The 12,500-nt window shown below is 50.2% G+C and overlaps 1 protein-coding gene across 1 annotated transcript in view; it reads right to left on the reverse strand.

The window, feature by feature from the left end:
- Positions 1-12,500, reverse strand: part of ntn2 (netrin 2) — a 40,149-nt gene that overhangs the window by 21,866 nt on the left and 5,783 nt on the right. Inside the window, exon 2 of the mRNA XM_030341073.1 lies at positions 3,901-5,091. Within this exon, the coding sequence (XP_030196933.1) occupies positions 3,901-4,951 (1,051 nt within the window). The 5' untranslated portion in view covers positions 4,952-5,091. The remainder of the gene's footprint in view (positions 1-3,900; positions 5,092-12,500) is intronic.

Genomic DNA, 12,500 nt, shown 5'->3' on the forward strand with positions numbered 1-12,500 from the left:
ATGATCCCGGGATGCTTGAGTCCCTGGCAGATTGGCTTTGAAAAACTTCTGCCTTCTGCTGTCCAAACTCCCAGCTACCCCTCCCAGACGGACGCCCCCTTCACCAAGCGTCCCCCCGCTACACCGACCGATAGATGGAGCCAGCCTCTACCGGCCGTGGTGACGGAGAACCCGCCTGGAGGTAACCCTGTTAGAGTGCTCCCAGGACCATCATCTGGGACTTTGAGTCTGTGGTGTTAATGAGGGGGAGGAAGAACCGGAGAAGGGGACATCTGACACCTCCTCTCCTAGTCCAGAGCTGGGTCACACATCATCAGCTGCCCCCTCTCATCTCCTCCAGAACAACGTTGATGGTCACACATAAACATAAACCATCCACCTGGACCAAGTCCAACCCCCCTCGAACCCAGTAAAAGATATAGAACAATAGAAGTGAAATGTACACGTGAGACTCGCAAGGGAGGGGGGCAAACAACAGGCGCAAGGGCCGAACCACCAGCGACCGATACTGTTATCAGTCCTCTTCATCAGATCAGCCAGACATCAGCGCAGCAACACATTCCAACAGGATCCGTCGCTAAACGCCTGCCTGCCGCCGCGTCTCTCCAGAGATACATCGGATAATTTTCCATGCCCCCCCCCCTGCCCCCACCCCCCACCCCAGCACAAACAGCCCTGGCCTGCTACAGGCCCTGCCTCGCTGGGCTCTGCCGGCGAGAGCCTGGGTCTGTAAATCACGTCCTGGGAAGTCATGAGCAGCAGGGCGGGTGTGCCAAGAGGCAGACAGTAATCTGAGCGAGCCACATGTCTGACATTAAGCGGGAGTCGCCCCCAATCAGATGAGACGACTTCTTTTGGCACGCCAAGCACAGCCTCTCTCCTGGCACGGGACGAGGTGCAGAAGAAGAGGAAAAAAGAGAGCGGGAATAGGGCAGCCATCTTCTGATCCGTGGGAGCGTATCCACCGTAATTGATACGGAGAAATCAGCGCCACGGGGAGACATGTTTCACTCCACTCAAGGCTAGCTTAAACACAGACGGTGGCCGGCTCACCACACGCTGTACAGACATCTGAACGGCACGGCTCGAGGGGTGGAAGGTGTGTGTTTTCATTCATCTCAACACACACACATACCGAGACCAATACCCCGGGACCCAGGCTGGACTTGAGGAGACCCCTGAAGGCTCGCCCAGCCCCTCCCAGTCTGAACACCTCAGCCCGGCGGCGGCCCTCAGGGCCTTAGCGCGGCACGCAGCCTATTTCTTATTTCCTGGGCTGGCAGGAAGGGGAAGACGCTAAAGGGCCGACGGAGGGTGGGGACATTTCGACACGCACAGACCTCGGTGAGGACCGGGGAGGGGCCCTTTGAAAGGCTCTCCCGCCGCCGCTGCTTCTGGAGGCCGTGGGGCGGTGGAAACACGCGGGCCCGTGCCATGGACAATGGCGTCCGGGGAGGCCTGCTCCGGGTGTATGTGAGCAGGCGACGCGGCCCAGAGGCGCTCGGCGCCGGCGGCTGTGGAGGGGTGAGCTCATGGCAGTTGGCCCCCGGTCGGTATACATTCAGTCCCTGGGTCTCGCAGAGAGCAACGCTCCCGGAGAGGACCGGGCTCCGGGAAGCAGCGGAACATTCTGGAAGGTCCAGGAAGGTTCTGGAAGTGGTGGGGAGCGCGGGGAGAGGAAGACGAGGAGGGCTTGGTGGAAATGAAGAAAGAGGGCAGAGGTTTGCGTGTGTGTGTGTGTGTGTGTGCTTGCGTGTTTGTATTTATGTTGGTTTGTGTGTCTGTATTACACGTTACCTCATTCTCCCTCTCTCTAATCGTCCCTTGCCCCTCACCCTCTCCCCTCCCCCTCACATCACTTTCTCTCTCTCCCCCCCTCCCCCTCTCTAGTGTTCACCAGGGTCCTGTCCGACTCTCTTGGTAATTACAGCATGTTAGAATAACAGCGTGTCTGCGATTCTCTGATTCCACTGGGTTGTGGCGGGAGGTGAACCCAGGGACAGAGGCGTCTGACGCGGTTCTTTTCCTGCACCTGGGCGGACCTGGGTTAGGTTCCGCCTCTGACTGTTGAGCAAAACAGGAGAAAGTACACGCGGACACACACACACACACACACACACACACATACCCAAGTATATGCGCGCATACACACACACACACACACACACACACACACACACACACACACACACACACACACACACACACACACACACACACACACACCCACACACACACACACACACACACACACACACACACACACACACACACACACACACACACACACACACACACACACACACACACACACACACACACACACACACACACACACACATTTGTATACTCTCAGTTGTAACGAATTGAATATAAAGTGATTTAATGTTAACTTTTCATGTTAATCATCTGTGCATCCTGAAGGTGAGGGGGCATCATTCCTGGATCATATTGCCTGTTATCGCCCCGAAACCCCTGTCCCCCCCACCAACCCACCTCCCCCTGTTGTCCACGGCAACAGGTTGGGGCCGGTGTTTAGAGAAGCGTTGCCAGGTTCGCCAGCTAGCACGCCCAACGCCAGCAGAACCGTGGCCTGTATAAACACTCATCCATCTGGAATGTTCTGGCAACACAACCTACTGCTTCTACGAGAACCGGGTCGCCAGAGTTCACTCTCTCTCTCTCTCTCTCTCTCTCTCTCTCTCTCTCTCTCTCTCTCTCTCTCTCTCTCTCTCTCTCTCTCTCGCTTTCTCTCTCTCTCTCTCTCTCTCTCTCTCGCTCTCTATTTCTCTCTCTCTCTCTCTCTCTCTCTCTCTCTCTCTCTCTCTCTCTCTCTCTCTCTCTCTCTCTCTCTCTCTCTCTCTCTCAAATCATGTAGAGTACCTGGTGTGTATACATATTTTCAGATTCAAATTGTTGATACCTATATCTAATTTCAAAATCTCTCCTGCTATGTCTCTCTCTCCCTCTCTCTCTGCATCTGTCTCTCTCTTTCTCTGCATATGTCTCTCTCACTTCACCGTTCTCTCTATCTCCTTCTCTTTCTATATTCTGGTGTAATTCGGGTGATTTTGTTTTATTAACATGAACCCTTTTAATTATGACGTCTTGCCTGCTGCATCTTGCTATTCAACTAGAGGGAGCCTTTATTATTTTATCACAATATATTGAGGCTATTGCTAAGCTTTTGGTGCTCTCCGGTGTTCCAATAAGAGCTACATAACAGGGTGCCAAAATTCTGCAGAGAAGGAACAAGCATCATATGAAATAAACACCCACTTTCCCGACATCCTGAAGCAGTCATTTCTTTCTGAGCAGTCCGCATCACACATTGATGTGTATTGCGTCAGAGAGAGAGATCTCTCTCTCTCTCTCTCTCTCTCTCTCTCTCTCTCCCTCCCCTCCCCCTGATCATTCCTGTTTCCCCATTAGGAATTCTGAGGCGCTTTGAAAGCCTTGTCACTTGTAGAGAATACCTCCTTCACCTCATTCACAGGGAAATCCATATACTTGGGGGGCACGAGAGAGAGAGAGAGAGAGAGAGAGAGAGAGAGAGAGAGAGAGAGAGAGAGAGAGAGAGAGACTGTGGCCCCTCGTCACAGACTGGTCTCTTCACGGTGGCCCCCAGTTCCCCAGATCAGCTGCATTTGTACGTGGCTGAGGCGGAGTGCAGGACGGAGGGACGTGTTCTTCATATGATTAAAGCCCCCTATGGGAGGTGGAGCCACTCTGAGACTACAGCTACACTGGGACACAGATAGGCAGACATCCTGCCTGGATGACAGACAGACAGACAGACCGACAGACTGGCAGACAGACAGGCAGACAGACAGACAGACTGGCAGTCCATCAGGTATCCACACAGACAGATAGACGGACAGTCCTGGTGGAGGTACTCACGGAGGCACTCGTTGGCCTCGCGGGCGTTGGCCCTCTGCCAGGGCCGGTCGTAGTGGAAGGGCTTGCAGCGGTCGCACTCGGGCCCCTCTGTGTTGTGCTTGCAGTCGCACACCAGCTTCCCCTCCTTGTCCTTCAGGCAGCGCGAGGCGTGGCCGTTGCACTTGCACCTCCCGCCCACCTGGAAGTCCCCCGCGGCGTAGAAGTAGGGGGGCAGCGAGGTGGTCGGCGACGCGCCCTGCTCGCCGTCCTCCCTCCCCCCCCCGTTGTTCCCCAGCTCCCCGGGGGGCCGGGGCCGACTCAGGACCACCCGGATGTCGGTGACCGTCACCCAGTCCTGCAGCACGGGGCTGTTGTCGAAGTCCTTCCCCGACGGCCGCCCGTCCAGCGTGCTGAAGGCGATGAGCCCCCCGGAGGGCGGGTGGGGGTCGGTGTGGCCGTCGGTGCACAGCGCCTCCTGCTCGTTCTGCTTGGTGATGGCGGCGCGGCCGGGCCGGTTGTACATGCGGCGGCACTGCGACGAGTAGAACTGGTAGGGCGTCCACGTCTTGCCGTAGTCCATGCTCTTGTAGATGGCGAGCGACTCGGGCCGCGGCGAGCAGAACTGCAGGCTGACGTAGGTGATCTCAAACTTCTTGCCCAGCGAGAGCGCCAGGGTGACGTTGTGCGGCGAGGCGCTCAGGTTCTCCGACTGCCAGCACGTCAGGTTGTGGGCCGAGTTGAGGTCGGTGAGGTGGGAGGCGGGCCGCGCGCGCCGGGGGTCCGCCGCGTCGCACACCTGGCAGGCGCGCACGGGGGGCCGGTCCTCGCCGCGCTCCAGCACGCTGCAGGAGCGGGACGGCGGCCGGCCGCACACGCTGGACACCACCACCTCCTGGCCGAAGGCGGCGTTGATGAACTCGGGGATGCAGCGGCAGGCGGCGCCCGCCTCGTCGTAGCAAGGGTCAGGGGGCGTGGCCTGTTGGCCCTGGAAAGGGTTGGCAGCGCCGTGGGCGGAAACCGTCCACGCCAGGAGACCCAGCCACAGGACACACCTCCAGGCGTCCTCCCACATCCTGAGGGCGGAGTCACGGTGCAGTGGGGGGAGGAGCAGGGGAAGGCGGAGCCTCAAGGGTGTCCGGGTTTGTCCGTGTCTTCTTCGGCGTCAGCCGTTATGATCCCTTTCACACACAGCGTCTCGCTTCAAGATGAAACCTAAAAGGAAATGAAAAGAAAGCACATTACTAGACCTCCCCATACTTTATTTGTGTCTTTCTTTACCATAAATGGACATCATTCAGTGGTGGGTAAAACTATGCAAAACATCCTCTGAGTCGTCTGCATTATTTGTGCTCGGCCCGTGACACTCAACAGTGACTAATGAACTTTTTCATTAACTAAAAGGCAGAGTGGGCTGGATTGAGCGCGAGGGAAATGGGCCCCAGGGTTTTGAAGAAAGAGGGAGCGGTTGAATAGAGACATAAGAGGCTCCAGGCGGCTGACTCTGAATCCTAATGCGGTCCCCTTCTTATTCAACAGGACACACTCTCCCCAGCATGGTCCCCTACGCTGCCGCGCCTCCTATTCCAGTCAAAGGACCTCTCGGTGGCTCAACCCTGCCGCTAGCACGCTAACCGTGTAGCGCACCTTCAGCGGCGTGGGGTTAAGACCTGTGGACTTATTCCACATTTTCATTCTCTCATGCAACAAATTAAACCCTGTCAAAATATGTCTACACACAACCTTGCTTCCAAACCTTCCAAAACAAAAATTGCGGACCTGGTTTTGGTCTAGTTTTCTCGGGGATCTTTTGTTTTTGTTCTTTTGTACTTCCACTGATTTGTTTAACCACTTTAATAAAGTAACTTCATGGTTTCTGTTTGTAAGATTTCAGAAATGTTAAGAGCAAGCAGAAAAGAGACACATTTGAAAATAATCAACCCAAAGAAATGCCCCCTCCCTCTCTGCTCCTCCTCCCCTCCGTTTCTCAGACATCCCTGAACCAATAAGGGGAGAGAAGCCTTGATTGGTCAGAAATAAGCCGCGAGCTGTGTGACAAAATCGAAATGGCCTCATACAGAGGCAGGCGCGGTCAAGTCATTTCCTAAAATGTATAGCTCCCTTACATCGTATCTCCAGCACCTTAAGGGTTGAGTAATGTAAGGGCACATTGCAGTGCATTCAAGAGGCTGATAACTTTTCACTCACTCACATCCAGAGAGACCTCCTCCACGGGACACACTGGAGGCCCCTCTGGGGGTCACTGGGGTTTGAAGGGGGTGTGGGGATGGGGTCTGAAGCCTGGGGTAATGGGGTATGAAGCCCAGGGTAATGGGGCATGAAGCTTGGGGTCTGAAGCCTGGGGTCTGAAGCCTGGGGTATGAAGCCTGGGGTCTGAAGCCTGGGGTCTGAAGCCTAGGGTCTGAAGCCTGGGGTCTGAAGCCTGGGGTATGAAGCCTGGGGTCTGAAGCCTGGGGTATGAAGCCTGGGGTCTGAAGCCTGGGGTCTGAAGCCTGGGGTCTGAAGCCTAGGGTCTGAAGCCTGGGGTCTGAAGCCTGGGGTCTGAAGCCTGGGGTCTGAAGCCTGGGGGTTTCCTTTGCGTTAATCCCCTAACAGGGTACTAGGTCCGTTCTCCACCCACCCACTCCGTTCATCCGCTACAATGAACCTTCCCTCCACCACCAACATCCTGGCCCCCTGGTGGCGCGTCCCCCTCAGAATACGTCCTCTCTCAGGGCGGACGGTCTGTGTCTCCACGCCTCAGTCCAACGGGGACAAACTAAACCAAACTCCTTCATTTTGAACTAGGAAAGGAATGAGGGTGGCGGTGGGGAGGAGAAAGGGGTTCCAGGCTTTTGATGTTTTTTGACGTTACTTTCCCAGCACGGTATGAGGCTGGTGGTCCTCAGCAGAAGGGAAAAGGGACCCAGTGAACCGGCAAGCTGGGCCCCCCAAGCTTCTCCGTTAAGGGCAGCAAGGAGCAAACACTGAGCCCCCTTGGGAAAGCTCCAGGAGTGGGTGTCAGAAACACTTGAACAGACTCGGGAACACACGAAAAGCACTGAGCAAACATCTCTCTGTATGGGGGGAGGTGCTTCCCACTGCTTCTGAGGTCAAGTGGATGGAGGAGATCAAAAAGAGCCCAACATAAGAGCGTTGGTGGGATGGAGACAAACTCCTCCAGAAGCAGCTCAAAAAGCCGTTTCAAAGTGTTGTTTCTATTCCACTCTGGACTCCTCCAACACAGCCCAGCCACCGAGCCACCCAGCCCTGTGAGAAGAATAGGAGAACTCTACATGGAGGGGGGAGAGAGTGTGTGTGTGTGTGTGTGTGTGTGTGTGTGTGTGTGTGTGTGTGTGTGTGTGTGTGTGTGGGGGCGCAGAGGGAAGGCTTATTGTGACAGAGTGAGGGGGGAGACGAAACAAGGCGCAAACAGGTGTCAACAAGAAGGATAAAACAACACAGACAGGTAAAGACTAAAAAACATGTTGGAAGAGAGATGGAGTCAGGTAAGGGGGAGGAGAGAGAGTGAGAGCGAGAGAGAGATGGTTGAAGAAAATAGTGATGGAGCTGAGTCCACCAGCCAGTGGGAGCAAGGGATGAATGGCAGTAGCAGAGATGAGGAGAAGTGTAAAAGAGTGAAAGAAGGAGCCCGAGAGAGGAAGTATAAAAATGACATGACAGCAATGGAGGGATGGAGAGAATGAGAGCGATGGAGAGAGAGAGCGATGGAGAGGAGATTGAGACTAATGAAAGTCGTATCGTCGTTCATTAGATGACTAAATATGGAGTGGTTTTCATGCCGCCGCGGCTGCTGGGAGGTTTTTTCAGGGCTCTGTTGCTGACAGGGGCGTCTGGCAGATGAAGGAGTATCCTAAACAGAGCGGGAACAGCGACTGCATAATGACTCTGCCTGTAAACGCCTGCCTGGCCCCAAGAGGGCTCCTTCTGCACTCTGGAGGAACATCTTTTAAATGCCGCTCCAGCCCAGCCACCAGCCATGTGGAGGGCTCCCAACCTGTGGGTCGGCCCCCACTTGGGGTCGCCCAAAATGCATATGCAGTTGCAGGAGATTACTGGCTTTTAAGTAATAGATATTTTATCAAATCCCAGTGATTCGACTTTATGATAATAGAAAAAGGCTGTTTTATAAGGCCACGTTCACATCTAGCGTTTTTTGTAATAGGGAAAAGTTGAGCCTACCGTTTTTTCAACAAAAAGAAAAGCTGGCAGCGTTTTTGGCCCTAAAAGCGCCAAGAGCGTTTTTTCTATTGCCTATCAACGAACCCATTCTAGACCCGACGTTACCGGCCTACTATGTATCCAGGATAGAGCCCATTAGACATGTTGTAGATCTCGACATGTTCTGTAATTAAAACTATTAATCGCTCCACCGGCACTTTCCCGAGTGATTTGTCTGCCATTGTTTCTTGTTTTGACAGTTGAGAGTTTCCTTCGTGACGAAGTGTCAATGTTCCGCTTGTGATTGGTCAGTTGCCCAAAAGACGCCTGACGTCGGCCGCTTTCTTCCTGAAAGTTGAACTTTTTTCAACACTCCGTATGGCAGAAAAAAACGCTGGGAGAGGCGTTTAAAAAAGCGTCCGTGGCTTTTTCCAGAAACGCTCTGCTCCATAGGAATATAATGTAAAACAAGCGCTGGCAGATTAAAAAAACGCTAGATGTGAACGCGGCCTAAGACTTCAAAACACATTCGCCACAATGTAATTTTTTCAGACCACTCAGCATAACAGTAGTTGGTATACCCTCAACCTTTGAACATTAATATTGTTATTAGCCGTGTTTTTCTCTGTTTAACAGACTGCTATTAGAGAAGCTAAACTGCAATCTCAGCCTACTGTGAGACGATACGATGTGCACTCTGAGGGGTTTCTCAGTAGAACACACTGTATTGAATATGATGCAAGACCTTAGAAACCATTTACCACGAATACAATTCCAAAACAGTCATATGTAAAGATGTAAAAGTCAGCTCTAGAGGTCCGTAGTGAACAAGGAGGAGCCGTTGCTGTTTGTAGGTCCCTTGTGGTAAAACAGCATCAGCTCACTAATACACAAGTGCATTGTGGTGTAATGCACCAGATTTTGGTAGAAGGATATTTGACACCAGATGGTCATCCTTTTAGTTAATTATTTGTAAGTATGGCTCAACAATGTAAACCGACATGACCATTTAGGCTTTAAATTAAGATGGCACCTTTTGGCCAAACCAAGTTCCAAGTGAATTTCACTCCTCGAGGCGTGGGCTAATGGGGTGAACCCCAGGGCACTAATCACAGGACTGGAGCGGCGTTGCTTATTACGGACTGTATTATGTTGTGAGTAAATCATTATAAGATGAGACCATTTGAAGGCAGCTAATAGATGGTCTCAAGACAGCTCCCAGAAACCTTTGGGGTAAGGCTTTATATTAAGGTCCTTGTAATAAGCCTTTGTTCATATCTAATAAGACCTTATTATATGCTTATTAACATTCATTTGTGTTAATAAGACTATCAATAAGTGATAATAATAACATAATAAACACGTTTATTGTGAGATTATAATACTTTTATGAGCACTTTTAAGAAACTTGTTAACTATTTAATGATTGCTTAACAACATTAATAATGGTCTAATGAGTTTCTTATAGTTGTTAATTAACGCATTACAACCCCATTTATTGATTCTTACCCACTTACCTATTATGTCATTGTTAAACCTTTACCAAGTATTTGTAAGGTTAATAAGTCCTTTATTAAACTGCTAACTATGCGTTTTGCAGGTAGCCTACGGGATCTAAGGCGGGAACCATGCTTTCTAAGGTTAAAGGTTAAAAAGGTGAAATAAAAAATACATACTGTACAATGTTATGGCGGTGAAGCACAAAAACACACACTTAAACAGTTCTTAAACAGTTATTTTTTTAATTTTAAAAACTTCAGAACGTATTCTTGAACATCAACATTTAAAAAAAAAACGGACCAGACGAATCAGAGTCTGGTTTCTCCATGGCCTCAGGGGATGGTTGAGAATCCTTCTGGCGGGTCTTTCTTGTTACTGTATAAAGAAACGCAAAGAACATTGACCCCAATAGACAGTTAGCAGACAGGTAAAAATAAGCATTAAGCCGTTTAGACATGGATTCATGACACAACTGTCAGAATTAGATACGTTTGGTTGCATATATAGTTTCATATGATAGCATAGGCTAAACTAGCTCAAATGTAGCACGCCATGGCCTCTGTAAGAAAGTAATGTAAGCCAAACAAGTTCGCTAGCAAACAACTAGCTAGCTAGAACCAGCTACCATTACTATTGCATTACATTCTTAAACTTACCAGAGAGTCATCCTCCAGTTCGTAGGATCTTCCTCTTATCTATGTTTTCTGTGGGTGTTCCTGTCTTTTGTCTGACAGTTGATGGTCTGGGGTGCTCGTGCCGACGATTCCGACGTGTTCTCCAAACGTTCGTCAAACACTTCATCACGCATATGCGTCAAGCCATCATCCACATGCATAAACAGATCTTCCGGTTTAAATTTACCTTAAAAATAAAAGCCTGACACACACACCCGACAGTCAGGAGCAGTTAGGGTAAGGTGCCTTGCTCAGGGATACCTCGACACTCAGCTAGGAGGAGCCGGGGATTGTACTAGCAACCTTGCGGTTACCAGCCAACCCGCTCTACCTCCTGAGCTACTGCTGCCCCTATTAACCTTAATAAGCATAGAAAATGCTTAGTAAAGGTTTAACAATGACATAATTGGTAAATTAGTAAGACTCAATGAATGGGTTTGTAATGCTTTATTAACAACTATAAAAAGACTATTATTAATGTTATTAAGCAATCAAATAGTTTCTTAAAAGTGCTTATAAAAGTCGTATAATCTCACAAAAAACATGTTTATTATGTTATTATTAACACTTATAGATAGTCTTATTAACACTAATTAATGTTAATAAGCATATATTAAGTGTCTTATTACCTAACAACAAAGGCTTATCACGAGGACCTTAATATAAAGCGTTACCCCCTTTGGGTTAAACAACATTTGGGTGCCCAATCACCCCTATGGAACCTTAGGGCAACGTCCATGTTTTGATTCAGGAGGAGGTCAACACACTGCAAGGCATTGTGGGAAAAGGTAATTCCTACTTCAGAACTGGGAGATGAAAGAGAAAACGATTCACTCTGAAACATCTTCAAACGTACGCACACACTCGCTCTCACTATACGGGCACAGACACACACACACAGACACACATTCACACACACACACACACACACACACACACACACACACACACACACACACACACACACACACACACACACACACACACACACACACACACACACACACACACACACAAACACCTCAGTTTCTATGAATTGACAGGTTAATTTGATTAACCTGATTAACCACACACACACACACACACACACACACGCACACACACACACACACACACACACACACACACACACACACATACACACACACACACACACACACACACACACACACACACACACACAAACACCCTCAGTTTCTATGAATTGACAGGTTAATTTGATTGGTCCAGGTGAATCAGGATGAGTGACAGGAACAGGAAGTGACCTCAGGACTTGAAATCCTGACCTGAATATGATTAACTACTCTGTCACAGTGCAAGTATCTCTCATGTGAACTCATTTACTGACTTTGCACATGTCACTTTGATAGTGCACGGATGTCTGTGATGCAGCTGTGTGTGTGTGTGTGTGTGTGTGTGTGTGTGTGTGTTATCCCGGCAGTGCCGTCTCAAAGCAAAAGTGAAACCTTGGCACAGCTGTCACTCAAACCCGTGAACTTTGACCTCTGCTTAACACAACAACCAGGTCCTTAGCCTAGCTATCCATTATCGCACACAGCTAGTCAAGCGCCAGCTAATCAAGCGCCACGTCTTTTGATTCACTAAGACGTGGAACAAAAGAGAGAAAGAAAGAAAGTACAAGAAGGTGTAACTGAAAGAGGACCTTAACAACACCAGACGCCAACCGGAAGCTGCAGCTAGTTGACCTGGAGATACAGACACCATTACAAAATGGCTGATAAGAAGATATGAGTCCATGTCTGGGGGTGGGGGTTCCCCACGGTGAGGTCATGGTCGTCTGTGGTTCGGGTCAGAGTCCCAAAGAGTTTACGGTGGAAGTGGAAAGTTCTTGCTGACACACAGTGAAATAGGAAGAAGAAAGGGAAAGTCCGCCTTGGCAGCGGGCTCAGTCCGAGAGCAGATGTTGGGCTTCAGACAGAACAGGGGTATCAGGTGTTATATGAAATACTGACACGTGTTAAATAGAAATCATTATTTTGTTAGCCAGGGTCGGCCCCTTCAGATCAAGGCCAGGTTGTGGAGGGGAAAATCCACAGTGAAGCAACATTCTTCTGGTTCCCACCTGCCTACAGCCTGACACCAGGGTCTAGTATCGTCTTAGTATCGGCAGAGTAGTCTAGTGGTTAGATTGTTTGCCTCCCAGCTGACAGGTTCTGTATTCGAACCCAAACGTCCACAGTGTACCTGCTGATGTCTTTGAAGAAGCTAACTTAACTCGTCTGCTCATTAAGGACAATTCCCTATAAG

The sequence above is a fragment of the Gadus morhua genome, chromosome 18 (genome assembly GCF_902167405.1).
Source record: "Gadus morhua chromosome 18, gadMor3.0, whole genome shotgun sequence".
Classification (NCBI taxonomy): Eukaryota; Metazoa; Chordata; class Actinopteri; order Gadiformes; family Gadidae; genus Gadus; species Gadus morhua.